Source organism: Salvia splendens, chromosome 7 (genome assembly GCF_004379255.2).
Source record: "Salvia splendens isolate huo1 chromosome 7, SspV2, whole genome shotgun sequence".
In the NCBI taxonomy this organism is placed as follows: Eukaryota; Viridiplantae; Streptophyta; class Magnoliopsida; order Lamiales; family Lamiaceae; genus Salvia; species Salvia splendens.
This window is the reverse complement of record NC_056038.1, coordinates 2,987,656-3,013,752: the sequence shown is the minus strand read 5'-3', so window position 1 is coordinate 3,013,752 and position 26,097 is coordinate 2,987,656. Positions and strand designations below refer to the sequence as shown.

The window sequence follows — 26,097 nt, the reverse complement described above, 5'->3', positions numbered from 1 at the left end:
CGTCGAGTCATTATTTGATGATTTTATACAATAATCTGTCATAATCACCCGGGTTGGATTCCCGGCAACGGAACTTTTGTTTTCCCATGTAAATTTCTTTTCTTAAATCAATTAGTAACTCCAACATTTAAATACCGAATAATAATTGGACAAACTTAAAACAAAATAATCGGCACATATGTGATATCAATATAAAAGAGAATCCTTCCGTATAACTTTGGGTACAAAATCATGAATCCTCAAATAAGAACACTTGCAATCGTGGTGCGTGACTGCGTGAGTGCATTCGGTGCCGCATACTATTATGTGTCTACACTCTACAGTTTGAAAACTTTCTTTGTGATTCGACAGCTCTTAAAATCAAAATAAGCATGGTTAGAGAATTGGGATGAAGAAATGCATGCAATCTCCAATCACACCGACCTAGTCGCCGACAATGAATCATCCGTCACCGTCAGCGATCGATCGTACCACGAATAAGAGTAATCATCCTCCTCCGATTAGCCGCCGGCCTTGATCTCCTCCTCCACCTCCCCCATCTCCGGCGTCCGATCGCAGCATTTCAGCCCGATCTGCATCAGCTTCAGCATCCCCCTGTTAGCCCCCCTCTGCACCGCCATCTCCTCGTCGAATACCTCCCCCCGTCCACTCCTCCCTCACCGCACGGTGCACCCACCCGCCAGGGCCGTCCCGACAAAATCACAGGTTCTATGCAAAAATCTAAAATGAGGCCTACCACTATAGAAAAAAAGACAATGCATTTTAAAGCTATATGATAATTAAAGAAATATACCATTTCGAACCTCGATTGCATAGTCTTGAACAACATCATTCTTTTGGTGTTCTTTGAAATGAAATCTTCGACGATGTTCTCATATGCAATCTTCTCCAGTACCTCACTCTCGAGTGCGATTATGATTAAATCATTCAGTCTATCTTGTGTCATTGTAGAACGCAAATATGACTTCAAAAAATAGTCACGGTGCTAGAAAAAGGCCTGGGCGTTGCTATACAAGAGAAATAACTTTGTTGGGCTAAAAAAATAGGATTACATGTATATGGGCTGGAATATTTCAGAGGCCCCTGAAAATTAGGGGGCCCTGTGCGGTCGCACAGGCCGCACGGGCCAAGGGACGGGCCTGCCACCCGCACAGGTCCACCCCTCGGCCGCCGAGTGCGCCGGCACTCTCCCCGTAGCGCGATCAGCGACGTGAGGCCGTAGTCCGCCACCAGGATCTCGTCGATCAGAACGTTCGTCGATTTCAGGTTGCCGTGGGGGACGGCGGTGTGAGATCTCGTGTTTCCGTGGAGGTAATTTAGGGCTCGCGCCACCGGAAGGGGATTCGCTCCCTCGTTCCTCTTCCTCCTGTGAAATCGCTCCAATTTGGGTACAATCAATTTTCAATTCGCAGATCTGTGTTGTTCTACCTTTCTAGGCATAATTAAGAGAGATTTTAACTGATTGATTGATTGGTTATTTAGTATTACCGTGGATTCGATTGAACAGATTTCCATTAGCTGCAAATTTATAGACGAAGAGCTTCTCCTCCTGGGAGTAGAAGTAGGCCAAAAGAGGCAACAAATTAGAGTGTTTCTGATCAGCTATGGCTGTGATCTGTCTCGTAAGCTCATCTTTGTTTAACGGTTTCAGATCCCTCAAACGCTTCACCACCACAGCCGGCCCGACCTCCATCATAGCCTTGTAGCAGTTTCCGAAATTGCCCTTCCCCAACCCTTCAGCCGATGCTCTAAACAGATCATCCAGATCAAACGTCGTCGTTCCATGATCACTCTCCACAAACACCAGATTCCCCCCTTCCCCCACCGATATCCTCCTCTCTGTTGCTCTCTCCATAATCGTGCTGTTGAGCTCTTCGTCTTTAACCGGGATAGCCTTCGCCTTCATCTCCTTCCTCAGCTTATTGTATTTCTTTTAGTACGTGAACAAAAGCAAGAGGATGATCACCACCACCAGCACATCAACCACCACCAGAACAGCCACGAAAAGGCCGTTGCCATGGCTTTGTCCCCCTGAACTTTGATCACTACTTGCCTCAGATAAACTCTGCCATTTAACACTGCAGAGTGTTGGAGTTAGATGGCCACACAAGTTTGCATTGCCTTGGTAGGAAGAAAGCCCAACTGCTTGCAGAGTTTTGGTTTGTGGGATTTCCCCAGAAAGCTTATTGTTAGAGACGTTGAATCTTGTTAATCCCGATTGGCTGAATCCTGGGATGGGACCAGTCAAGCTGTTATCTTGAATCTGTAGGGATTCAAGGGAATCGAGGTTTAAGAGAGATGGTGGGATCTCACCATAGAATCTGTTTCTTCATAGGTCTATGCTTCTTAGCTTCTGATTTAGTGTGAACTCCATCATTCTCCGAGTGATGGAGTTGTTCTTGAAGCTAAGCGTTTGTAGTTCGGTGAGATTGGAAAGTGCATCTTGTTGGAAAGAGAGACAACATTGATATGCTGTCCAACATTCATTATGGAGAGTTCCTAAGTGATGCATAGTTCCTAAGCTTTGTAGAGTACCAATTTATATTTATTGATGTACTAGAATATTCTCATTCACCTTATAAATACTAGGGTGATGAACATTTGGAATACACAAGAAAATACAAACTTTTTCCTCTCTACTCTCTACATAAACTATGTCTTATCAATCCTGCTATATCTCTCTCGATTACCATCTTTAAGATGGTATCAGAGCAGGAAATCAACAAAAAGCCTCAAATGGAGGTCAGTCAAATACACACTCTCGAGCTATTGATCGAGTCTATCTCAAATCTAATTGATTTGTACAAAGCCAACACAAATCAAACCAAAAATCCTACCACCCGAAGAACTTCGGCGTAAAGTCCATTCCTACTGCAGGTACACCCGCGAGCCCCTGGCTTCCCAAGAAATCCCAAAATCTAAATCGTGTCCCTACTCCGAAGTAAACCAGCGGCGAATCTGCCACTACTCCGAAGAAGACCAGCAGTGGCGCTGCCTACTGCTCGCGTAACCACCGCAACGGTTCTCCTTCCAATCGACGTCTCGGAGTATTCAGTCAGCAGCCGGCGGCTCCGACGCTAGAACTCTCAAAGGGTAAAGGAGCGTCGGCGGCTTTGCGTTGGAAAAGGAGGAAGAAGCAGAGAAGGCGCGGGGCCAACGCACCGACGGACATCGCCTATCCATCGGATATCTTCGAAAAGAGCATCGACGGCGGCGGCGGCTTTGCGATGGGAAACAGGGAAGAAGTGAAGGAGAATGAAGGGGAGGCGGCTAGGATCAAGGAGTGTCCGATTTGGGGGTTTTCTAAAAACACCCACTCCATTTTGCAAATAAGCCCCTCAAGTTTGAGAAAATCCCAAAATAAACCCCACTCCAAAAATTCATACCAAAATCCCCCCAAGTCAATTCTGATATTACCAAATCCACCCCAATTGACCAAAAAATTGCAGAAAAAACCTCCTTTTGTCCGAATTTCCGAGAATACACCCCGAACTTTCGACAAAAATGAAAATACACCCCGACATCTTGAATTACAGCATTCCATTACTTGTACAAACACATTCCAGGCTTTAGCGTACTCATCTTCCTCAAACATAGGACTAAAGACTACCATTGGATTTTTGACTGTGTGGCAACCGATACCATGTCCTTTGATGCATCGGACTTCCTTGATATTTCTCAATCCACAAAAAATTTTGTCCAAACAGCTAGTGGGGAGTTAGCATAAGTAGAGGGGGCGGGAACTTTCACTATCTCACCAACCCTTCGCCACTCGAACTGTCTTTATGTTCCTTCACTGTCCCACAAACTTTTGTCTGTTAGTCATGTAACAAGAGATCTCAACTGCAAATTGCTAATGCAGCCTCATTTTTGTATGTTACAGGATATCAAGACGGGGACGATAGTTGAGCATGGCACTGAGCGACATGGATTTTACTACGTGGATGAGATAGCCCAACAGAGTACTGCGATGCTACCTCACGGACTAACTGACAGACAGATTTGGCTCTTGCATCGCCGGTTAGGGCACCCATCCATAAGTTATCTTCGCCTACTCTTTCCTGAGTTAGTTTCTTCTATGCATGTTTTGAATTGTGAAATTTGTATTTTAGCAAAAAGTCACAGACATTCCTTCAAATTAAACAACATTAGAGAAAAATCACCTTTTGCTTTGGTTCACTCTGATGTGTTGGGCCCTGCTCCGGTTACTGGAGGACAAGGTTTTCGATATTTTTTGTTGTTTATTGATGATTTTTCGCGTATGACTTGGATTTATTTTTTGAAAACAAAATCAGAAGTTTTTGAGAAATTTACTTAGTTCTATCGTCTTGTCCAAACCCAATATAACTCTAGAATTCAAATCCTTAGATCTGATAATGGGAGGGAATACGTGAACTCTAAGATGACATCTTTCTTCACTGAAAATGGCCTTGTCCACCAAACTTCATGTGCCTATACGCCAGAACAAAATGGGGTAGCCGAGCGGAAAAATCAATATATCCTAGAAATCACCCGTGCCCTCCTCATTGAATCAAACATCCCAAAATCCTTCTGGCCAGAAGCCATCGCAACTTCCATCTATCTCTTAAATCGTCTTCCCACAGGGATCCTTAACTTCAAAACTCCTCTAGAGGTCTTCTCTTCCCAAAACTCGGTACCATCATCCCTCCATCTCGACCCCAAAATTTTTGGTTGTACCGTGTTTGTCCACATCCCCAAACATGACCGTGACAAATTCTCACCTTGTGCAGTCAAATGTGTCTTCTTGGATTATGGAAAAAATCAAAAAGGGTATCGATGCTATGACCCTTCGACAGATCGTATGTTCACAACTATGAACTGCGACTTTGTTGAAAGCGAATATTTCTATAGCCAATCTAGCGGTCATGGGGAAAGTAAGTTAGAAAACTCGAGTAGTGACGCACTAAATTGGCTACCTCTTTGGGGAGAAACCATTCAGGGGGAGGGAGAGAACAACCAAACAAATGAGTCAGACCAAAATCCTGTCACAGAAGTTGGTCCAACGGAGGAAGTGAGCAGTACCATCGGGCAGTCAAATCCCTAAGAACATAATGTGTCGCTTCAGGATCACACCGAGCTATCTGACCAGTCTTTGAATCCTGAGCTAAACACTTCGGATCCCAATATTGGTACCCTACCTGAAACCACTAACAATGACAGGGAAAACCAAAGTGATATAGAAGAGCCACCGACAGAACAAGAGACTAGGCAAGATAGATTTCCTTACAGAAGTACAAGGGGAATCCCTCCTCGAAGATATTCACCAGACTGGAAAGGGCGAAAATCTAGATACTCCGTCGCAAATCTCACCCAAGGGCACCTCACTGAAATGGCTAGGGCATTCGAAGCTGCACTTTATGAAGAAGAAGAGATTCCACAATCCTTCGAGATGACAATGAAACATAAGCATTGGAGGGAGGCCATGAAGAAGGAGATTGATGCCTTGATAAAAAATGAAACATGGGAAAAATGCACTCTTCACCATAAAAAGACGTGCAGATGATTCAATCAAGAGATACAAGGCAAGATTGGTTGCTAAGGGATACACTCAGGTGTATGGAGTAGACTATGAAGAAACTTTCTCTCATGTAGCAAAACTAGAGACAGTGAGAGCTCTGCTTTCAGTAGCTTCATGTAAAGAATGGTCATTATACCAGTTCGATGTTACAAATGTCTTTCTTCATGGTGAACTGGAGAAGAATAAGGAAGTTTACATGGAGGTACCACCAGGGTTTTATGAAAAATTCGGGAATGGTCAAGTATGCAGACTGAAGAAGACCTTGTATGGATTAAAGCAATCCCCTAGAGTTTGGTTTGGAAGATTTTTCCTGGTAATGTTCAAACATGGCTTCAAACAAAGCCATTTAGATCACACGCTATTCCTAAAGAAAAGGGATAGAAAAATGACATGTTTGATTATCTATGTTGACGACATGATCATAACTGGAGATGATGCAAAAGAGATCAAAAATCTAAAGAAAAATCTTTTCAAGGAATTTGAGATGAAAGACTTGGTAGCTTTGAAGTACTTCCTAGGAATTGAAGTGTTGATATCCAAGCACGGAATATTTCTAAGGCAAAAGAAGTATGTACTTGACCTGCTTGCCGAAATTGGCCTACTAGACTGCAAGCCTGCTGAAACTCCGATGATATCCAACCATGGGTTGAAGATTGTAGATGGAGCTAAGCCTGCAAATCGTGAAAGATATCAACGATTAGTAGGAAAACTTATCTATCTATCTCACACCAGACCCGATATCATTTATGCAGTTGGGGTTGTAAGTCAATTCATGCATCAACCTCAAGAAGATCATATGGACGTTGCCATGAGGATTGTAAGATACTTAAAGGGGACACCCGGTTTTGGAGTATTCTTAGAAAAAAAAGGAAGACTTGGAGATTGATGGATACACTGATGCTGATTGGGCAAGCAATCCGGTGGATAGAAAATCTACCGGATGATATTTTACCTTTGTTGGGGGCAACCTTATCACTTGCAGAAGCAAGAAGCAAAAAGTTGTAGCTCTATCAAGTGCAGAAGCCGAATTTCGAGGAATCAGAAGTGGCATAATGGAGATACTTTGGCATAGGAGATTGTTAACAGAAATTGGCTTTCCACCCACTCGGAAGAGTCAGCTTTTCTGTGACAATAAAGCTGCAATTAACATTTCAGAAAATCCCGTACAGCATGACAGGACCAAACATGTTGAGGTCGATCGTCACTTTATCAAAGAGAAACTTGAAAGCGGGATTATCGAGTTCCCATTTGTCCGATCTGAGGAACAACTGACAGACATTCTCACTAAGGCACTGAGCCCTACAAAATTCAAAGAATTCCTTGGCAAGTTAAGTATCGGGGATACCGTTACTCAACTTGAGGGGGAGTGTTGGAAAGAGAGACAACATTAATATGCCGCCCAACATTCATTATGGAGAGTTCCTAAGTGATGCATAGTACCTAAGCTTTGTAGAGTACCAATTTACATTTATTGATGTACTAGAATATTCTCATTCACCCTATAAATACTAGGGTGATGAACATTTGGAATACACAAGAAAATACAATTTTTTTCCTCTCTACTCTCTACATAAACTATGTCTTACCAATCCTGCTATACCTCTCTCGACTACCATCTTTAAGATTATCTTGACATCTCCAGTTAGGCCAATGCTTTCCAAAATTAGGCCGGTGACTCGACCTTTATGGCATTGGACGCCATACCAGTAGGAGGCGTTGTCCATGTAGCACATGATGCCTGTACAATTTCTGTTGAGAAACAGGCTGTTGAGCCCCGACTTGAGGTGCAAGAGGGCGTCCCTCTCGTATCCGTGGAAGCCGCTCCCATCATCCACAGCAGCGGCTGGTTTGTGTAGGACAAGAAGAGCTGCAGTGAGTATGAACAAGTTGGTGAAATTAGAGGAGGGCGTTGTGTAGTTTGAATAGGAATGAACTATTGAGGTTTTTGAAAGTGCTTGAAGTGATATAAGTTGTGTTGTATGGGACAGCTATCAGTTGGGCTTGTAATTTGTAGGAGGAAACAAGAAAATTTTGGTAGTGAGCTGAGAACACAATGAAGTGTGTCCATTTGTTGTGTGCAGTTTAGCTAATGTCACCCAGTAGTTTTGTGCTGGAAGGCAGCTGTTGGAAAGCATATGCTATAAAATGATTGTAATAAAATTATGGAGACAGACAACAGATTAATTTGGTCAGTTTAGTTGCCTATAGTATTGCAAATAGTGTGGTGACCTAGGATGATTACAATACATCAATTGGGGGTTATGCTCATTACATTAGTTTCAATCAATTACAGATTCAGATGGAATGAAAGGATCGATTGATTTCACCTTTGGCCCATAAAGGTAGGAAAATTCTATTAAATTTTTCCTTCGAAGCTATTGTCTGACCTCATATTTCACATAGTTTAATTAGGTTAGTTTAGGGACAGATAGCTTAATAGAGTGGTGACATACATTAGGCTTAATTGTGGATTTCTATTAACAATATGCCATACAGTCATACCATGTTTAATCAAATAAGCCATCTTACACTAGACTCTATTCTTATCAACTACCCTAACCTATTTCCATTATCTTGTTTTTCAATATAATCAAGAAATACTTTTCGACACGGAGTTTAAGAAATGGATGTTGAGTGTGTTGAATAAATAGATAAAATAAGTAAGAGAGAGAGAAAGGTGGAGAGAATAAAGTAGAAAGTGAATAAAGTAGAGAGTAAAATAAGCAAGAGAAAATAATTACTATATATGGAAATGATTCAACTATGAAGAAACTTCCCGAAATAGAAAAATGACTCACTCAACTATGAAGAAACAGATGGAGTAATTTATTTATAGTACTACTTTAAATACTTTTAAAGGGATGCAGTATGGTCTTAGACTTAGACCATTAGAGGGTTCCAAAATAAGTGAACTTTTAATCATCCATACAAATATTAGTCCCTACTCTTTAAATTATACATTATGCTTTAGGCCATCAATTTCATACATGTATAATAAGTAGAAAAGCAGAAATAAAAGCAAAAAAATTGATAAAAAATGAAGGATCGAATGCAAATACCCACATCAGGTGTGGCTACCTGTATCAATAGCCATGTCTCTGAGTGTTAAGATACGTAATAGATGTCAAAAAGATATAATATGAGTATTAAAATGCGTAATTAATGTTCAAAGAGATGACGTCAGATGTTCTTAGGAGCAATACCTCAAAAGCAATTTTCTACCTATTTTCTAAACTTTTTTTAAAATCTAAATAGACATTTTTTGAATTTCTTGTGACGTTGAACAACCTAAGATGAACAATCATTTAATTTGGTGATACTTGTGTAATTTTTTTTATATTAATATATATTCAGCTATTTATTTGTTTTAATTTTCTTCATCCTTTTAGATAAAAAAATATTTCTATTTTAATCTCTCAAAAAATCAAGTTTTTTTTTTAATCTCAAAAAATCAAGTTTGTTATCGATTTATGAAAATTTTACAAACATGTCGTAGCGTAGTTGGTAGCGCGGAGCTGTGGCGACCTTGAGATCACGGGTTCAAACCGAGATTTTCGGTCGAGCATGATTAGTCGGATTCCACCAAAAGCGTTGGTTGTTATACCTATCAATTAATTCCATTTATACATATATTTATTAACAACTTTTATACATTAGTGGAGTAGTAGTACTATACTACATAGTACTTCAGTCTACAATCTCACATTGTTTTCATCACTCTCTGATGATAGTATTCCCCCAAAATCCTACCTGCAAATCGCCAGAAAACAAAAACGCAAACAGAGCAATTCAACTACCCACTCTCCCCTCCCTTCCGCCTCAGTTTTCTCGCCACCAATCCATTGAAAAACACCCTTTTATTTCACAACTCACAATCTCAATCCCTCAGCAATGGCGTCCACTGTTTTCTCTCAATCTCTCTTCTCCCTTCAGACCTCTTCCACCTCTCCCATTTCTAGCAACACCATTTGCGGGGCCACGCTTCCATTCAAGCAGCCCTTCCTTCACCTTAAATCCGACATTACGAAGATCCGCCGCAGTTCTGTAGTCAGCTGCACTTCCACCCCCGATTCATCGGATACCCCAATCGAGCTCAGTAAGAAATCTCTATTGCTTGGATACTCATTTAATTAATTGTTTATTTACATCTCACTCGCCTCTCTTTCACTCAACAGAGTACCCTTCATATCCGACGGTGATGGATATCAATCAGATTCGTGAAATTCTGCCTCACCGGTTCGTGAATTCGTGTTCAATTTTGAAAACATTTTACTCAATCGATCTGTTTTGCAATGCTTGTTGCTGTTTTGTTTTTGTAGATTTCCATTTTTGCTTGTGGATAGAGTGATTGAATACAGTCCTGGGGTGTCGGCTGTGGCCATCAAGAACGTGACGATAAATGACAATTTCTTTCCTGGCCATTTTCCTGAGAGGCCAATTATGCCTGGTGTGCTCATGGTTGAGGTGTGTCATTGGTTTTTGTTATTGCATTCGCTGCTAGTTTTTTTGTGGTTTAATCGAAGCTTAATCGTCTTGCTCGAATTTCCATTTTATTGGTTTTATGGCATGTTTTGAATTTCTGCAAGGTTATGATTTGATGATGCTAACAGCAAAATTTCATGACATAGGAGTCATGCTAATTATAGGGTGTTTTATATGATAATAGTGGTAGGTGGTTGGTTGTTGACTAGAATATTGATTTGCTGTTAATGCTGAGGAGCTTGGAGAATTAATGATGCGAGCCAGTCATGCTATATTGAATCACTTGATTTCAACTTTTGAGATGTGCATAATAGTAGCTTTTTTCACCAATTCCAGTTTAATGAATATCCTGATGCAATTGAAGCTGCTAGTACTGATACATTTGTCACAATTGATATATGGCATCGTATTTGTCATGTTACAGGAAAAACTTTCTGTAGTAATAGATCATTGCTATTCTGTACAATGTATTTAGGAATCTTGAAAGTTACCAGATGGAAAACTAAAAGCTGCATGTTGTTTAAAGTTTTTTACTTTTTAGTGGTTTGAGAAGAATGGTCGAAGTTCAGTTGTAGTGGCTCTAAAATGGTCAGCATGATACTTGCCCCTGCAAGGGTAATCTGACTAGTCTAACTGCTAAGAAGAAATGTGGGTTACGTCTCTCCCTCTCTGTCTGCAATCTGTAGTTACTACTACTAGATAAATGACTACTAGATAAATGACTTCAGACTAGGCGATTAATTGGTCAATTTCACTCTGTGTCCAGTAGCAATTCTATATAATTGTTATTGACGAGCTTCAGTTTATGATTTAGGTAGTTCACATCAGACTTCTTGTGAGTTCATCAAAGATTCTCTGAGTTGTTAATAAGATCTTTAAGTTCTATGATCCATTTCTGTATGTTCATATATTATTGAGAAATGCATGTCTTGTTAGCCTCTGTGGCATCTTTAGACTTGTGCTGCAGCTATTTCACAAATATATGCTTTGTGTTGTGAGGTCCCATTGTATCACGGAGGTGGAGCACATACCTCTTATTGGGATAGTATAACCTGAAGTGTGGGCGTCAAGTAATTTGTCTCTTCAACATACTGTAATACTGTTACAAACCTCAAGTTTTACATGAGGGTGTAGCATGTCTTGCCTTGTTCTTTCTCCCTTGGCAATGGTCTTGATTAATGGTGAAGATATAGGAAGCAAGTAACGACAAAAGAACGAACCATGATTTTTATTGACTATCCTCTCCTCTTAGTTTCTCTGTTGACCAATCTTCTCTTATTTTCTGTATCACTTCTCTATTGACCATTCTTATTGCTGACAATCAAGAGGTTTTTTTTATCAAATTTGTCTCTAGGAATGAGTTTCAACGCCTGATTGTCTTGAGTAGTTTCTGTGTAGACTTATTGGTTATCATCTTGTCAATAGGGGCACCCCATCCTTATCCACTTTTCCCAAAAGTTTAAAAGATACATCTTCCCGCTCACGTTTTACTATATGTTTTTAATAAATCTTTATGAGTTTAGTTCCTCCAAGACTAATTACACCAAGGGTCTCTGTACATAATTATCCTCCAAGACTATCTCCCTGGTTATCAACAACCTAAACTAGGGGTGGGTAGGTACGGTATACCTTACCGAAACCACCATACCGTATACCTTACCGTAAATTCGGTATGCGAAAAAATCATACCTTTATCTTACCAAAATTTTCGGTATACCGAACTTCGGTATACCTTATTTTCAGTATGGAGAATTTTCATACTGATATCGTACCTCATTTTCGGTATGCCGTACCAAAGTTCGGTATACCATACTTTTGCGGTATACCTTACTTTCAATATCAATGAAAATTGAATATTTGAGTTTTTACAATACTATTTATATTTTATAGTAATTTAAATAATATACGGGGTATTAAATACTAGTATATTTTATTCATATTATATTATATTTCACAATAAATTTTATAATTTAAAAATATATAAAATACTTTATATATTATTATATTCATATTTTACGGTATATGCCTTAAATTACGGTATATATCGAATTTCGGTATGCCGCGGTATATAAAAATTCATACCTTTACCTTACCGAAATATTTCAGTAAGGTATCATACCGTACCGAAAACCACGGTATACCGAAAATTCGGTATTTTTTCGGTACGATAAGGCCGGTATTTCGGCATTTCGGTATTTTTCCCCAGCCCTAACCAAAACTGCTACTTGCACCGTCAACTGCACATAATTATCCTCCAAGTTACATGAGCTTCCCACTTTCTGCTTAGGGCGTATTTGGTAATGTTGTGTTATCTTGTAAGAACTAGAGTGGGGGAAAGACTAGTGCACATGTTTGTGTTCTGTGCTATCAGAGTTAAACTATAATAGAAATTGGGTATTTGTCGTGTTGTATTCTAATTATAATGTATTTACCTGAACATAGTGAGTTTTATGAACAAATTTTAGTCAAAAATTGTGATCGACTCTGAAAAAAGCTTGATCTTTTACAACTGAAATCAATCCAGTCAAGCCGTAGAAAGTTTAGTACTCCTTCCGTCCCATAGTAGATGTCACACTTTTCTTTTTAGTTTTTCCCACAAAGGATGTCATATTTCCTCTTTTAGAAAAAGTTCTCTCTCACATCAGTTATAAAATTATATTTTCTCTCACCCCTTAACACACAAAATAACATCTCCTAAAATCCCGTGTCATCTCCCAAGTGTGACATCTACTATGGTACGGAGGGAGTACTATTAAATTTGAAATGAAGTTAAGATTGAGATTAACATTTTCCTCTCCTTCAAATACCAATTTAATTTAGAACTAAAGTTATGAAAGATTGATGAACACCATGCAACTAAATGACAAAAAAGTTCCATTTTCTTTGGTCAGTGTTGGCAAAAATGTACCTTTAAGTGGTTGTCCAAACACAACTTTTTTTTCTGCCAGTATAAAGGCAAATGATAGTTTCTGCAGTTCCAGTCCAAAAACTCCTTTGTTCTTGTCCACTGTTTATTATAGATAATGGTTTCTTTCTTGAGACTAACTAAAATGTTGGCTGTAGCAAGTAGATTCAGTTTCCATTCAATGCTTATTTTCTGTACAAGACATGACGGGTATATGTTAACTGGTGGATTCAGGCAATGGCTCAGGTAGGTGGGCTAGTGATGCTACAACCAGAAGTGGGAGGGTCACGCGACAAATTCTTCTTTGCTGGAGTCGACAAAGTAAGATTCAGGAAGCCGGTGATTGCAGGAGACACGCTAGTCATGAGAATGAACCTCGTGAAGCTGCAGAAGCGATTTGGGATAGCAAAGATGGAAGGGAAAGCGTACGTTGGTGGCGAAGTGGTCTGCGAGGGCGAGTTCTTGATGGCTATGGGGAGCGACTAATCAATGTCCCACAACAGTAAATGCTGTGTTCTCGTCTCTTTACAACTTTATTATTTCTTAATTTTCTAGCCAACCATGGAACTTCTTCTCCATTTTTATGAGGTTTAGATTGGATTCAAGTTTAATTTTTTTTTTATCTTCTAATAACATTAATGTTCATGTTAATCTGAACTTGAATGTTTACTTACGTTGGTGATTGAATAAAACTAGATAGGTGCATACTTTTTTAATTTAATTTTTTGAGATGTAAAATACATATCATGAATTTGAGTAGTAGTAGAGATTACAATTTATTCCAACCACATAATGAATTTATTCCAATTGTATTTAAAGTTTCAACTAGTAGTGTATTTCTTTAATAAGTTGACCAAATGGGAAAAAAGTGTGTTGCCGCCGAAAGTTGAGTGGCAAAGCGTGGTTTGGAGGGCCCTTGACCAAACTCACGCTTTTAAGCTTAGTTGATTAAATCCCACTTTCTCAAATCATTAACACCACCCTTTGTCGAATCTTTACACACATTATACATTAGCTTTACAAAAAAAGGGGCTTTGCTAGGCTACTTATATGCATGTTGTAATCATATTCTTTTTAAAAAAATATATTTACTCAATCGATGGTTACTTGGTTAACCGAACAACACTTTGGTTTGGTTTGGTTTCGGTTATCACTTTAGGGTTGTTTTGGGTTCAATTAATTGATCAATTCGGTTCGATTAATTGAATTGTAGAATAGCCATCCCTGATTTTTTGAGGGTTGTTTTCGGTTCAATTAATTGATCAATTCGATTCGATTAATTGAATTGTAGAATAGCCATCCCTGATTTTTTGAGTATTTGATGGTACAATTGCCAAGATATCGAGTCAACTCGAGTACAAGCATAATTATCAAATATTTTCCGCTTTGAATACAACGGTTTGGAGTGGCGTAATTATCATCGTGAATTATTATTTATAGATAGAACTTTTAACAAATTTTATTTTACTATAAACTTAATTTCAATTGATATTTTACATGTTGATTTTGACAAACTGTGTGATTATCGTTACAATCACACAAAAAATGTGGTAATCGTTAGTTTTTTTTACACAAGAATTAGATTATAAACGATAATCATCTCCCCAAAACTAAAGCATAAGCAAAAAAGGAAATTTCCAACGATAAGTGACCTATCATCATCGAACAATTGGTGTGATTTGAACCACATTTGAAAGTTGGCATTCTTGCACTAGTTTTCACTATACTTAATCACAAATTTATACGCTTTGAATGATTTTGGGGCTATAATTAGATATTGTCAAAATTCAAGTAATATAAAAATAAAATAAATTAAAGTTAATATTATAAACTAAAATACGTTTCGTATTCGGACAAAAAACTATATTTAACGATAATCGAACACGAACTTATTTCCGAAATGCTCCTAATTGTATTATTGTATACTGTTTTGGTGAAGGATAAGAAAGTGATTATTGTGATTTGTGTTAATACGGTTCCATTTCTTGAATCATATTGTATCTAAAAATAGTACTCCTATAAAAAAAGATAAGAAAATGGTTTTCTTGTGATTCTTTTATTGGTGCATTAATTACCTACCTGAATTGCATTAATTTGAAAGAAGAAAGAACTGCATTAATTTGAACGATTGGTTTATTTACTTCTATAAGAGAATGAAAACCAGCACACTCATATGCTGTGAAATTTAAAAATTAAAATTAACCGATTTGTAGGAATCTATACAAAATAAAAATAAAATAATAGTACTCCACTTCATTATTTATTAAAGTAGTTTTTTTTATAGTAGACCAGAAATCATTTTTATTTTTTATTTTAACAATTATTTTCACTTTCTAGCCCTTTTTATACCCCGCATTTAATATCATTTTAAAGCGGGTAATAAACGTAACCGGTATATATGGGGAAAAAACTTCTTTAACAATAGCAATACATATTAATTATCCTCTTTTAATTTTGTGAATCATAGTACCTATTTTTAAATATAAGTAGCTTAAAACAATATGGATGGCGTAGTTCGATATGTATAAAAGATTTAGAAAATCTAAAGAAATTTTGATATAACTTGCAATTAGTATATCTTATATTTGCAATTTGAATCAATAGATATTGGATATAAATTGTTGAAATAATCATGATTGAAAATCTAAAGAAATCTTGACTTGATGTTAATGTCATCTTATATTTGGAATATAAATCAATACCTATTGGTGGAAATCGTTGAATAATCATCCAACTCAAAAGGAGATTTTCTTTTTTTGAAAAAAAGGGCGGAATATTTATTTTTAAAGGGAAAAAAATCATTACTAGCACTAATATCTGTATTAATTATTTCAACCTGAATCCATCCTAAATTAATTGAGATGTTTATTTTCTACCCAATTATAAAAAGAGAATCTAGTATATCAATGGAGAATGAATAAAATAAAAAACATAATAAAACAGATAATAAAAAAATATAGTAAAAAATTGAAAAAAAAACTCATACTATAATTTAGGAGTTAGAATTATACGAATCAATTGACTTCGGATCAGGGAATAATAGCACGATTCATAGTATTCAAATGGATGGTGCAAATAGCATGAGTCTAAAGTGGTAAAATACAAGAGAAAATATTAAGAAAAATTATGCATTTGGTTTATTTATGATATAAAGAAAATATATCACATGAATCAACCTGAAATCGAATAATAGTAATGATTAGTCCTAATCTCTCTATCATATTTCAAAATTTTAAAACCAACGTCTCTTTATAAAACACCGAAATCATATCTGTAACAATCCACCACGTGTCCCACCCCTCCATCACCCCCCACCCACCCCCTTGCTATATAAACCCTCTCCCGCAGAATTAATTCACACTCACACACTCTCTCTCAGTCTCTCTCTCTCTCTCTCTCTCTCTCTCTCAGTCTCTCTCTCTCTCTCTAACCACAATCAACACAGCAAATCAGCGAAATCACGCAAACAAAATGGCAGCGATGAGGTCGACATTGGCAGCAACCTTCACCGTCTTCGTCCTCCTAGCGGCGGCATGCTCCGCGGGGAAATCGGCGCCGGCGCCGGCGGTGGACTGCTCGAGCCTGGTGCTGAACATGGCGGACTGCCTGACGTTCGTGACGGCGGGGAGCACCGCGAAGAAGCCGGAGGGAACGTGCTGCTCGGGGCTGAAAACGGTGCTGAAAACCGACGCCGAATGCCTCTGCGAGGCCTTCCGCAACAGCGCGCAGTTGGGGGTTACGCTCAACATCTCCAAAGCCTTGACCCTCCCCGCCGCCTGCCACGTCTCCGCCCCCTCCGTCTCCAACTGCGGCCGTAAGTTTCCGATCTCTTCCTATTTTCCGTTGATTTTTTTCGAATCCGCCAGATTTTATTCGATCTTAAAATCGAATCGGTTCTAGGTTTATTTGATATGTGTAGATCTTTTGAAATCCGATGAAATCGGAGATATGGTGAATGATTTAAGATTTGATTTGGGGAATCACATCCATATCCTGCTAAAATTTTACTTTCAACTAAAAAAACTCTTAATTCTCTTTTCCACTAGTATTTTTTTGTTGAATATTTGCAGTTTCTTACTTCAATTGCTGATTTTTTTTAATACTAATCGGTTTCTCTTTCCCTCTCTTATTTTGCAGTAAGCACCGGTTCCGCACCAGGTAACTTCGCTCTTCACTAATTTATTTCACTTGTAAATTAGGTCATATTAAATCTGACATAATTTAATGCTGAACCCCCACCAACAAAATATAATTAATTATCAATTCTTGGTAAAATAAAGCTTTACAAATATTTTATTGTAACATGCTCCTTAATTTTAGGTAATTTCGTGCAGTTTTTTTTTGTCTTTTATCATGCCACTCCCTAAATTAGGCCATTGTTTATTGATTCACCAGTTTGTGAGTTTGATGTTTTATTGTCATTTAATCTAACACATGTATGCATAATGTTGTGGTGCAGCTCTGTCTCCATCGGCCGCTCCTCCGAGCAATGTGGCCGAGACCCCTGGCGGCAGCATTGGTTCTAGTGAAGTCTCTCCTGCCCCGGCACCAGCCTCTACTCACTCGGCCGCTTCCCCCCTCGCGGCCTCTGTCTCCCTGCTCGTCTTAGCTGCTGCGTCGCTCGCTCTCTTCTAAGAGCAAGGCCGGATTAAGGGAACTTTTTGTGCTGAGAAGGATGGTGTTAGTTCTTTAGATTTCGGTATATAGGTTTATTTATTTCATCCCTACCGAATTTCTTACTACTAGTATTCATGACATTGAGATTGAATTCTTGTTCCATTTTGCATTATGCTATGATGATTTATTCATCCATTTGCTTATTGAATCTGTTGATTATTTAATTTACTACTACTACATTGTTTCATGTTATACTTTTTCTTTAATCATCACATAATTTTAATAATTACTTTTTCATGTCTTCGCAAAATATGATGAGCCCGTGAATTTGCCGTGGGCAGTGGAATCATCCAAAATGATGAAAGTTGAGAACATTATTGATGGTGAAATTAAATACTCCTATTTGATGTGCCAACAAAAAATGAGAATGTATGCATTGTAAAAATTTTATCTTTTTATTCAAATAGCCCAATATTATAATATTGTGGGGCTCACAATGTATAAAAGCGTGTCGCATTTCAGAATTCAGACGTACGGTGCATCTTCTACACCTAAATTGGGTATGATTAACTACCAATTGATTAAGATCATTGCAAATTGATGTTAAATTTAAGTATTTTATTTAGCAACATTAAATGAAAATTTCCCCTTCTGTAACATTACAGGCATCAGGCAGCAGAAATGTAGCTTACCATTTCCCCTTCCTTAATTACTATAGGGTATTCACTATTCACTATCCATCTATTTCAATATCCCAAAATTAGTGTAGACTGCCACATTGTTCCTTTGTATATTGTCTGTGTTTTTTTTTATGTTTTCAATGTACTATGCGTTATGCGTTTTTAATGTACAATTGATTTACAAAAATACTCCCTCTGTCTCAATAAATATTAAATATTTGGTTTTCAGCACAAAATTTTATGCAGTGTTGTTTTGTGAGTTAATGAAGGAGAGTAAAGTAATTTAGAGAAAAAAAGTAGAGATAGTGCTTTTTCTATTTTAGAAAACATTTCATTTTTAATGGACAGACCAAAAAGGAAAATGTTTCATTTCTAATGGAATAGAGAGAGTATTATCTAAACAAACGCTTTTTTGCTCGTTGAAATATTGGGTCTAGGCATGTACTACAAGACTTAGTTGAGGGAAAACAAATCTAAAGTGATGTGAAGAGTTATTGAGTTCTTTGCCAATGTGTTTTTTATGACAAAAAAAAAAGATGAAATCGTTATAATTTTTTATACTATGATTTAATACCAGTACAAGTTTAAAGTTATGCAATGAATCCAAGTAACCTTTTGTTAATGGTACGAACACTATAGTTACAAACTCACAATCATAAAGCAGAACAAAGTTGGGTATACACATTAACTTCATGTTTGAGAAATTTAAGGTAAGAATTTAGTTGTATCTGTCTCTAGCATCTGGTAATGTCGAAATTAATGGTTAAATTGAAGGAATTCCTCACCTTGGTGAATAAATGGAAAGTACCAATATATTTCTCATCTTGAACATTGTTGAATTTATTTTATTTCGCTTAATGCTTGGCTAGATAAAAAATTTGGGATGAGATCCCCCACAGTGGAAGAAAAACACAGCAAATGGTATTGTGGTTGAAACGCATAATCTTGCGAATGAAACGCATATATATGCAGTTTTCTTTTCCTTTTTCTTTTGTTTAATTAAGTTTTTAGTTATTGGTATAATAGGAGTATATTTTATATATAAAAATTCAAAATACTTTAAATTTGGTTTGATTTATAAAGTACAAGGCTTACCAATTGTAATTATCATATCATATTATATATTTTATGTTGTTTAATATTTTTATTTTTTACATAAATATAATATTTAATGTGAAAATTTTAAATAAAAAAATAAACATAATATACAAGAATACGCCAGATAACAAAACATGTTAAACTATGCTAATAGAAAGAGATTAAAAATTAGGATTGATTAAAGGTTTGATAACTGATGGAGTACGGACTAAACAAGCCCAACAGCAGTGACGGCCCATCAGCCCAAAACCCAAGGAAGAGTATCAGATCGGCATTACCAAAGAGTTCGGCCCCAGCCTACAGCTCGGTAAAAGCCAACCAATCAGTTCGGCATTACCAAAGAGTTCGGCCCCAGCCTACAGCTCGGTAAAAGCCGACCAATCAAGCTCTACTCTCAGACCGGCAAAAGCTGCTCGGCAATAGTTCAGCAGTTCGGTCTCAGTATTTGACCGAACTGGGAGATAGTCAACTCATGTCAGAACCTCCACGATCTCCACTACACCCACGATCTATTTAGTGGTGTCAAGCAGTCATTAACTCATGCAGGATAGTGGGCCCATGCAGGATCGCATGACCTCCACGACATCCACAACCATCATTAGTGGTGATGCAAGCCACGATCTTAGTTCAATGTATAAATAGAACTTAGATCAGATAGATTAGGGGGACTCTCTCTCTCGCTCTCTAGAGATAAAATATCAAATAGCAAGTTTGTATTTGTAAGCTGTAGAAAACAGATCAAGCAATACAACTCTGCCCTCTTTTCTTCCCGTGGACGTAGATTTACTTCAGTAAATCGAACCACGTAAATTCTTTGTGTCGTGATCTGTATTTTCCTGCATTCACTAACATCAGAAATTCGCGGACCCATCACTGGCGCCGTCTGTGGGAAACAGAGAACCAAATTTGTGATAAAGCGAGTTTTTGATCCTCTTCTACCAAAAAAATGCATACCAGATCACATAACACCCGTGCCTCCGTCCGTGATAACCATGAGGAAGCTAATCCAGCAGCCCATAGGCCTGGAAAGCAGCCTCGTGAAAAATCTACTTCCAGTTCTCACGGAGAAGGAACAAGCCGCTCAAAAGGTCCACACACCGAGTCTTCCCAGCAGCCTGATTTGAATGAGGCTGTCAAGCTGTTCTTGGCTGAGAAGCAGGATGAGTTCTTAGCCTTCCTGCAAAAGAGCCAAGAGCCGAAGACGAAAAGGGTGGATTCTCCTTCCTCCTCCAGACATGAAAGTCACTACCGCAGTAGTGCCGTGTCTTCCGGAAAGAAGAATCCTCAACCCCGACATGTTCCTGTTCCTCCTCGGTACCGGAACCACAGGAGAACCCCATCTCCTCCGTACCGAAGAGATGTCAGTTCGTCTGAAACGAGCTGCAACAAGCCAACGATTGTGAGTCAAAGCTTCTAAAGAGGATACAAGACCACAATTCAGCTTAAACAAGCAGTTCGTCTGAAACGAGCTGCAATAAGCCAACGATTGTGAAGTCAAAGCTTCTAAAGAAGATACAAGGCCACAATTCAGCTTAAACAAGCAGTTCGTCTGAAACGAACTGCAATAAGCCAACGATTGTGAAGTCCAAGCTTCTAAAGAGGATACAAGACCGCAATTCAGCTTAAGAATCAAGCACTTCGTCTGAAACGAACTGCAACGAAAGTCCGATTCTCGCGATAAAACTTGCCTGAATTAGGACAAGGGAAAGTCCGATCCACGCGATAAAACTCGCCGAATTAGGACAAGGGAAAGTCCGATCCCCAAATTAGGACAACGGAAAGTCCGATCCGAGCGATAAAACTCGCCAAATTAGGACACAAGACGAGTCCGGTCAAAGATGTTTATTTCATCAGACCAAAGACGAGTCCGGTCAAAGATGTTTATTTCATCAGACCCAAGACGAGTCCGGTCAAAGATGTTTATTTCATCAGACCAAAGACGAGTCCGGTCAAAGATGTTTATTTCATCAGACCAAAGACGAGTCCGGTCAAAGATGTTTATTTCATCAGACCAAAGACGAGTCCGGTCAAAGATGTTTATTTCATCAGACCCAAGACGAGTCCGGTCAAAGATGTTTATTTCATCAGACCAAAGACGAGTCCGGTCAAAGATGTTTATTTCATCAGACCAAAGACGAGTCCGGTCAAAGATGTTTATTTCATCAGACCAAAGACGAGTCCGGTCAAAGATGTTTATTTCATCAGACCAAAGACGAGTCCGGTCAAAGATGTTTATTTCATCAGACCAAAGACGAGTCCGGTCAAAGATGTTTATTTCATCAGACCAAAGACGAGTCCGGTCAAAGATGTTTATTTCATCAGACCAAAGACGAGTCCGGTCAAAGATGTTTATTTCATCAGACCAAAGACGAGTCCGGTCAAAGATGTTTATTTCATCAGACCAAAGACGAGTCCGGTCAAAGATGTTTATTTCATCAGACCAAAGACGAGTCCGGTCAAAGATGTTTATTTCATCAGACCAAAGACAAACATCAACTTACCCCGTACCTTTATCCAGAATGCCGAAGTGACTCGCTTCGCCGAAGTAATTCACTTCGCTTTTCGGGGGGGGGGTAGTGATGGAGTACGGACTAAACAAGCCCAACAGCAGTGACGGCCCATCAGCCCAAAACCCAAGGAAGAGTATCAGATCGGCATTACCAAAGAGTTCGGCCCCAGCCTACAGCTCGGTAAAAGCCAACCAATCAGTTCGGCATTACCAAAGAGTTCGGCCCCAGCCTACAGCTCGGTAAAAGCCGACCAATCAAGCTCTACTCTCAGACCGGCAAAAGCTGCTCGGCAATAGTTCAGCAGTTCGGTCTCAGTATTTGACCGAACTGGGAGATAGTCAACTCATGTCAGAACCTCCACGATCTCCACTACACCCACGATCTATTTAGTGGTGTCAAGCAGTCATTAACTCATGCAGGATAGTGGGCCCATGCAGGATCGCATGACCTCCACGACATCCACAACCATCATTAGTGGTGATGCAAGCCACGATCTTAGTTCAATGTATAAATAGAACTTAGATCAGATAGATTAGGGGGACTCTCTCTCTCGCTCTCTAGAGATAAAATATCAAATAGCAAGTTTGTATTTGTAAGCTGTAGAAAACAGATCAAGCAATACAACTCTGCCCTCTTTTCTTCCCGTGGACGTAGATTTACTTCAGTAAATCGAACTACGTAAATTCTTTGTGTCGTGATCTGTATTTTCCTGCATTCACTAACATCAGAAATTCGCGGACCCATCAATAACCAAAAAGTTAAAGAAGGGAAAAAAAAGAGAACGAAAATGTTGAAAAGAAAAATGGAGATAAAAAAACAAACCTGCGTTTAATGCCAAGAGTTGTGCGTTTTAAGCACAATTTGGTGTGCTGTGTTAAATAGAACAGCAGAGGATCCAAGAACCAAAAATTTCGAGTGATAAATTAAAAATAGAAACTTTGAATGACTATATTTATTGACCAATAGATTTCAATTTTTAAGTGCAAACATAATGAATACATACGTTTTAGCTACATCCCCCAACATTTTAGATTCTGTAATACCATTTGATTTTTACATGTGTGTGTTTTAGTTAACTGAACAATGTGAACAAATAGAGATAACAAGTGGAGTACATTTTTGTAAATGGTAATATCACGGAACCAACAATGTTAGAACAAATAAATGAAACAAAAATGCTTTTGTTACAAACTCACAATCATAATGAAACACAACAAAGATGTGTACACACACACCTCAAATGTGATCTCTCACAAGGCTGCATTTTGGGAACCAAAGTGGAGATTGCATCCGCCACTGTGAGGAAGATCCTCTCGTCTCCGACTGCCTCAGCAAAGTCGGAGGCATGCAGCTTGTCCAGCACTGCCTGCCCCGGATTCGCTAACACAAGCTGCAACAACCAAACATATAGTACTATTAAATTAGTAACTCATCTTTATTAGGCTGTGGCATGTCACAATTACCTCAATCTCTCTCTTTTTCAGAGCCTTGTGAAGATCTTCCATGGAATGAATCCCACTCGTGTCTATATCTGTCACAGCTGAAAACAACAACCAAAAATATCTCGTAACTAAGGTACATTAATTTGGAGTTATTGTATGATATTAATATGATTCTTACGTGACATATCAATGATCAAGTGATGGATCTTTTGCTTTTCCATTTCCTCCTCATCCTCAAGAATCCTCAATATCCTATAAAATAATCACATCTTCTGTCACCATCTCTACTAATAAAGTATACAACGAATTGTCTGTGTGAGTTGGTCTAGCGATAGATTAGTAATTTCTGATCTAGTTACCTTTCCCGAAAGTAGATGGCAGAGTCGACACGGACAATAACAAGACCAGACATCTTAGTGGCCTCCGGATACTGCTGGATGTTCTGGTAAACAGAGGTTCTTGGCACTCTCCCTAGAAGAGCAATCCTCGGGCGGGTGACTTGGAGAAGGATTTTAGCCAAGGAAATGGCGACCGCGATGAGAAGGCCCATCTCCTCACATGACATCACTATGTTCGACATGGCGGTCTTGCATCCAGCCATGTAGTTCACAGCTGACCGCGAGAACGAACCTGTCGCCACATAGTAAGATGTCATTGATCCAACGATGTTCATCGTTCCTAACGCCACCATTTCCTTGTTCCCGTCCAAGTGGTAGTCCTTCATGGCCGCGAATGTTCTCCCGATCGCCACAGCGTCCTATTTGCATTAACCAAATTCGATTAGCTTGTGACGGTAGTGATGAGATTGAGATTTATGTTTGCTTACAGTTAGTGCGACAAGGCCGGTGATGGCGCCAATCTTGAAGCCTTTGGCAAGGTAGGTCCCGGAGAAGAATATTCAATCGAGGGAAGGAGGGTTGATGCCCTTCTCGATGTGTCGTACGATTTCGACTCCTCTGTCTTCCGCGTGAGTAATGAATACGAAGAACGTGGAGAGGACGACCGAGATCAGAGGAGCTATCGCCGGAACCCAAAAGAGATTCTTCTTCTTCCCCTGACAATATATACCAACAATTGATCATTAGACTTGAATAAAATGAAACTACGTACTTAAATAGGAGTAGTAGCTGTAGCTGGTTCTTACAATAAACTTGGCAGTGAATAGAAAGCCAAGAATGAAACTCCTATCACAATGGTCTGCCAGTTCCACTGGAATCAAGCAAACACACATTATATTCATAAGTAATTAGTCTGTGAATCAAAGATATATAATACTTGCATACGTAGAGATGTAACCAAATAAAAACTAGTAGTACTACCCATATCTTTCCTACAAACTAAAACTGGACCATTGGATCAACAAAAAATGCAATGGTCCAGATTTTAGTTTGTAGTTTGCAGCATAGTGGACTTATATATGGAGTATATGATTACCCCATGACTTGCGTTGGTCCAAACGGAACGCATGACAGAAACAATATCGGTTTCCTGGGTGAAGCGGGCAGTCTTTATACCGAGAAAACCCCTGAGCTGTTGTAGGCCGATAGTGATGGTCGCTCCCCCCATGAACCCCACTATTGCGGCATGCGAATCCCAACCTACATTCAAACAAACAAACTCTATCGTCGTCATCATATGTTTTTATCAAAATATTAATTAAAAAAGGAACGATGCAGTTACCTGAAGAAGCCAAGTACAAACTGAGTGACACCAGCGAAGAAGGTGGCGGTGAAGGTTAGGCGCTCGTAGTCAGCCTTATGCAACTTGGGGTCAATCTCCGCTCGAAGCATACTCCCAAGCAGGAGAGACACCACCGCCACCGGCCAAATGACAATGTCCCTCGAGCTCCCCATCATCGCGTAAATCAATGGAGGAACAAAGCTGCTGTCTGCATATATATGTTATCAAAACCAATCAACAACACTTGCATATTCATATTCATGTTCACATTGACTTACACAATCCATACTGAGGATCAAGACTGGCCAGCTTGGCATATAATCCGATATCCTGAGGGATGCAGAGGCTGGCAATAGTAAGGCCGGCGATGATATCTCCTTTCAACATTCGAGAATGGGGAAAGCAGGTTGGAGTCCGAGCAAGAGCTTCTTGGACTTGCTCTGGTCCTTGAATGGCCGAAAAGGGTCGTCGTGGAAGAATGTCTCCTTCAAGGTGTGCCTTATCTCATCCACCAACCGCTGCTTCTGCGGCCTCCCCACCTTGTGCACGTAACTCACCAGATTCATCTCCAATGCGACTCATCCTGCACTCACTAATTTGAGAAAAAAAAAAGAAAAACATATCTATAATATATATACTCAGTATATACAACCGACCAATCCATAATCTGAGAGGAGAGGTGTTAGAAAATACAATGCATAAAATAAAAGACTATGGCAGAAAGTGGGTAGAATTATAGAAATCATAGAATCAAGAGTAGTAATAAATTAGTGTACGTGAGTTGGCTAAGCGGTAGAGAGATTAATAATGCCTTAAGCCAAAAATCTCAGGTTCAAGTTATAGTCCTCCGTGACGCGACCTTTAAATTTATTTTCATTTAACCATTAAAAAAGAATTAAAAAAAAGAAGAGTAGTGATAAATTAATAATAGAAACTTTGAAGGTCGACTAAATCTATTGCCCCGAAAGACTGATAAATAAAATTTTGGGGACTTCCTATCCTTGTTAAATTGATTAGTTGAAATTACTTATGTTATTGTATTTGAATGAGATATGAATTTAGGTCAAACTTGATTATGAATTTCCCTAACTTTCATTTCTAACAATAATTGAAAACTATTTGGATTAATTACAAGATTTTGATT

At 38.8% G+C, this 26,097-nt stretch overlaps 2 protein-coding genes, 1 long non-coding RNA gene and 2 pseudogenes across 3 annotated transcripts; 3 read left to right on the top strand and 2 right to left on the bottom strand.

Annotated features, from left to right (window-relative positions):
- Nucleotides 1-920: 920 nt before the first annotated feature.
- LOC121742738 lies at nt 921-3,348 on the bottom strand (annotated as a pseudogene).
- LOC121742740 lies at nt 1,266-4,262 on the top strand. The gene is made up of 2 exons (XR_006038096.1): nt 1,266-1,388; nt 3,884-4,262. It is a non-coding gene; the product is annotated as an uncharacterized LOC121742740 (long non-coding RNA).
- Nucleotides 4,263-9,221: 4,959 nt separating this feature from the next.
- Nucleotides 9,222-13,647, top strand: LOC121742739 (3-hydroxyacyl-[acyl-carrier-protein] dehydratase FabZ-like). The gene is made up of 4 exons (XM_042135982.1): nt 9,222-9,635; nt 9,715-9,775; nt 9,859-10,003; nt 13,161-13,647. The coding sequence occupies exons 1-4, from the start codon at nt 9,431-9,433 to the stop codon at nt 13,410-13,412; spliced, it is 663 nt and encodes a 220-aa protein (XP_041991916.1). The 5' UTR covers nt 9,222-9,430; the 3' UTR covers nt 13,413-13,647.
- Nucleotides 13,648-16,293: 2,646 nt separating this feature from the next.
- On the top strand, nt 16,294-17,746 carry LOC121811060 (non-specific lipid transfer protein GPI-anchored 11-like). The gene is made up of 3 exons (XM_042211830.1): nt 16,294-16,740; nt 17,064-17,084; nt 17,386-17,746. Exons 1-3 carry the CDS (start codon nt 16,398-16,400, stop codon nt 17,559-17,561), a joined length of 540 nt encoding a protein of 179 aa, XP_042067764.1. The 5' UTR covers nt 16,294-16,397; the 3' UTR covers nt 17,562-17,746.
- Nucleotides 17,747-22,903: 5,157 nt separating this feature from the next.
- On the bottom strand, nt 22,904-25,519 carry LOC121741674 (annotated as a pseudogene).
- Between the last annotated feature and the right edge of the window lie 578 nt (nt 25,520-26,097).

Excerpts from the sequence above, each read along its gene's own strand:
- LOC121742739 (XM_042135982.1), top strand. The coding sequence starts at position 9,431 with ATGGCGTCCACTGTTTTCTCTCAATCTCTCTTCTCCCTTCAGACCTCT. Across the intron at positions 9,636-9,714 it reads GGATACCCCAATCGAGCTCA|AGTACCCTTCATATCCGACG; the intron begins GTAAGAAATCTC and ends TTCACTCAACAG. Across the intron at positions 9,776-9,858 it reads CGTGAAATTCTGCCTCACCG|ATTTCCATTTTTGCTTGTGG; the intron begins GTTCGTGAATTC and ends TTGTTTTTGTAG.
- LOC121811060 (XM_042211830.1), top strand. The coding sequence starts at position 16,398 with ATGGCAGCGATGAGGTCGACATTGGCAGCAACCTTCACCGTCTTCGTC. Across the intron at positions 16,741-17,063 it reads CTCCGTCTCCAACTGCGGCC|TAAGCACCGGTTCCGCACCA; the intron begins GTAAGTTTCCGA and ends CTTATTTTGCAG. Across the intron at positions 17,085-17,385 it reads AAGCACCGGTTCCGCACCAG|CTCTGTCTCCATCGGCCGCT; the intron begins GTAACTTCGCTC and ends GTTGTGGTGCAG.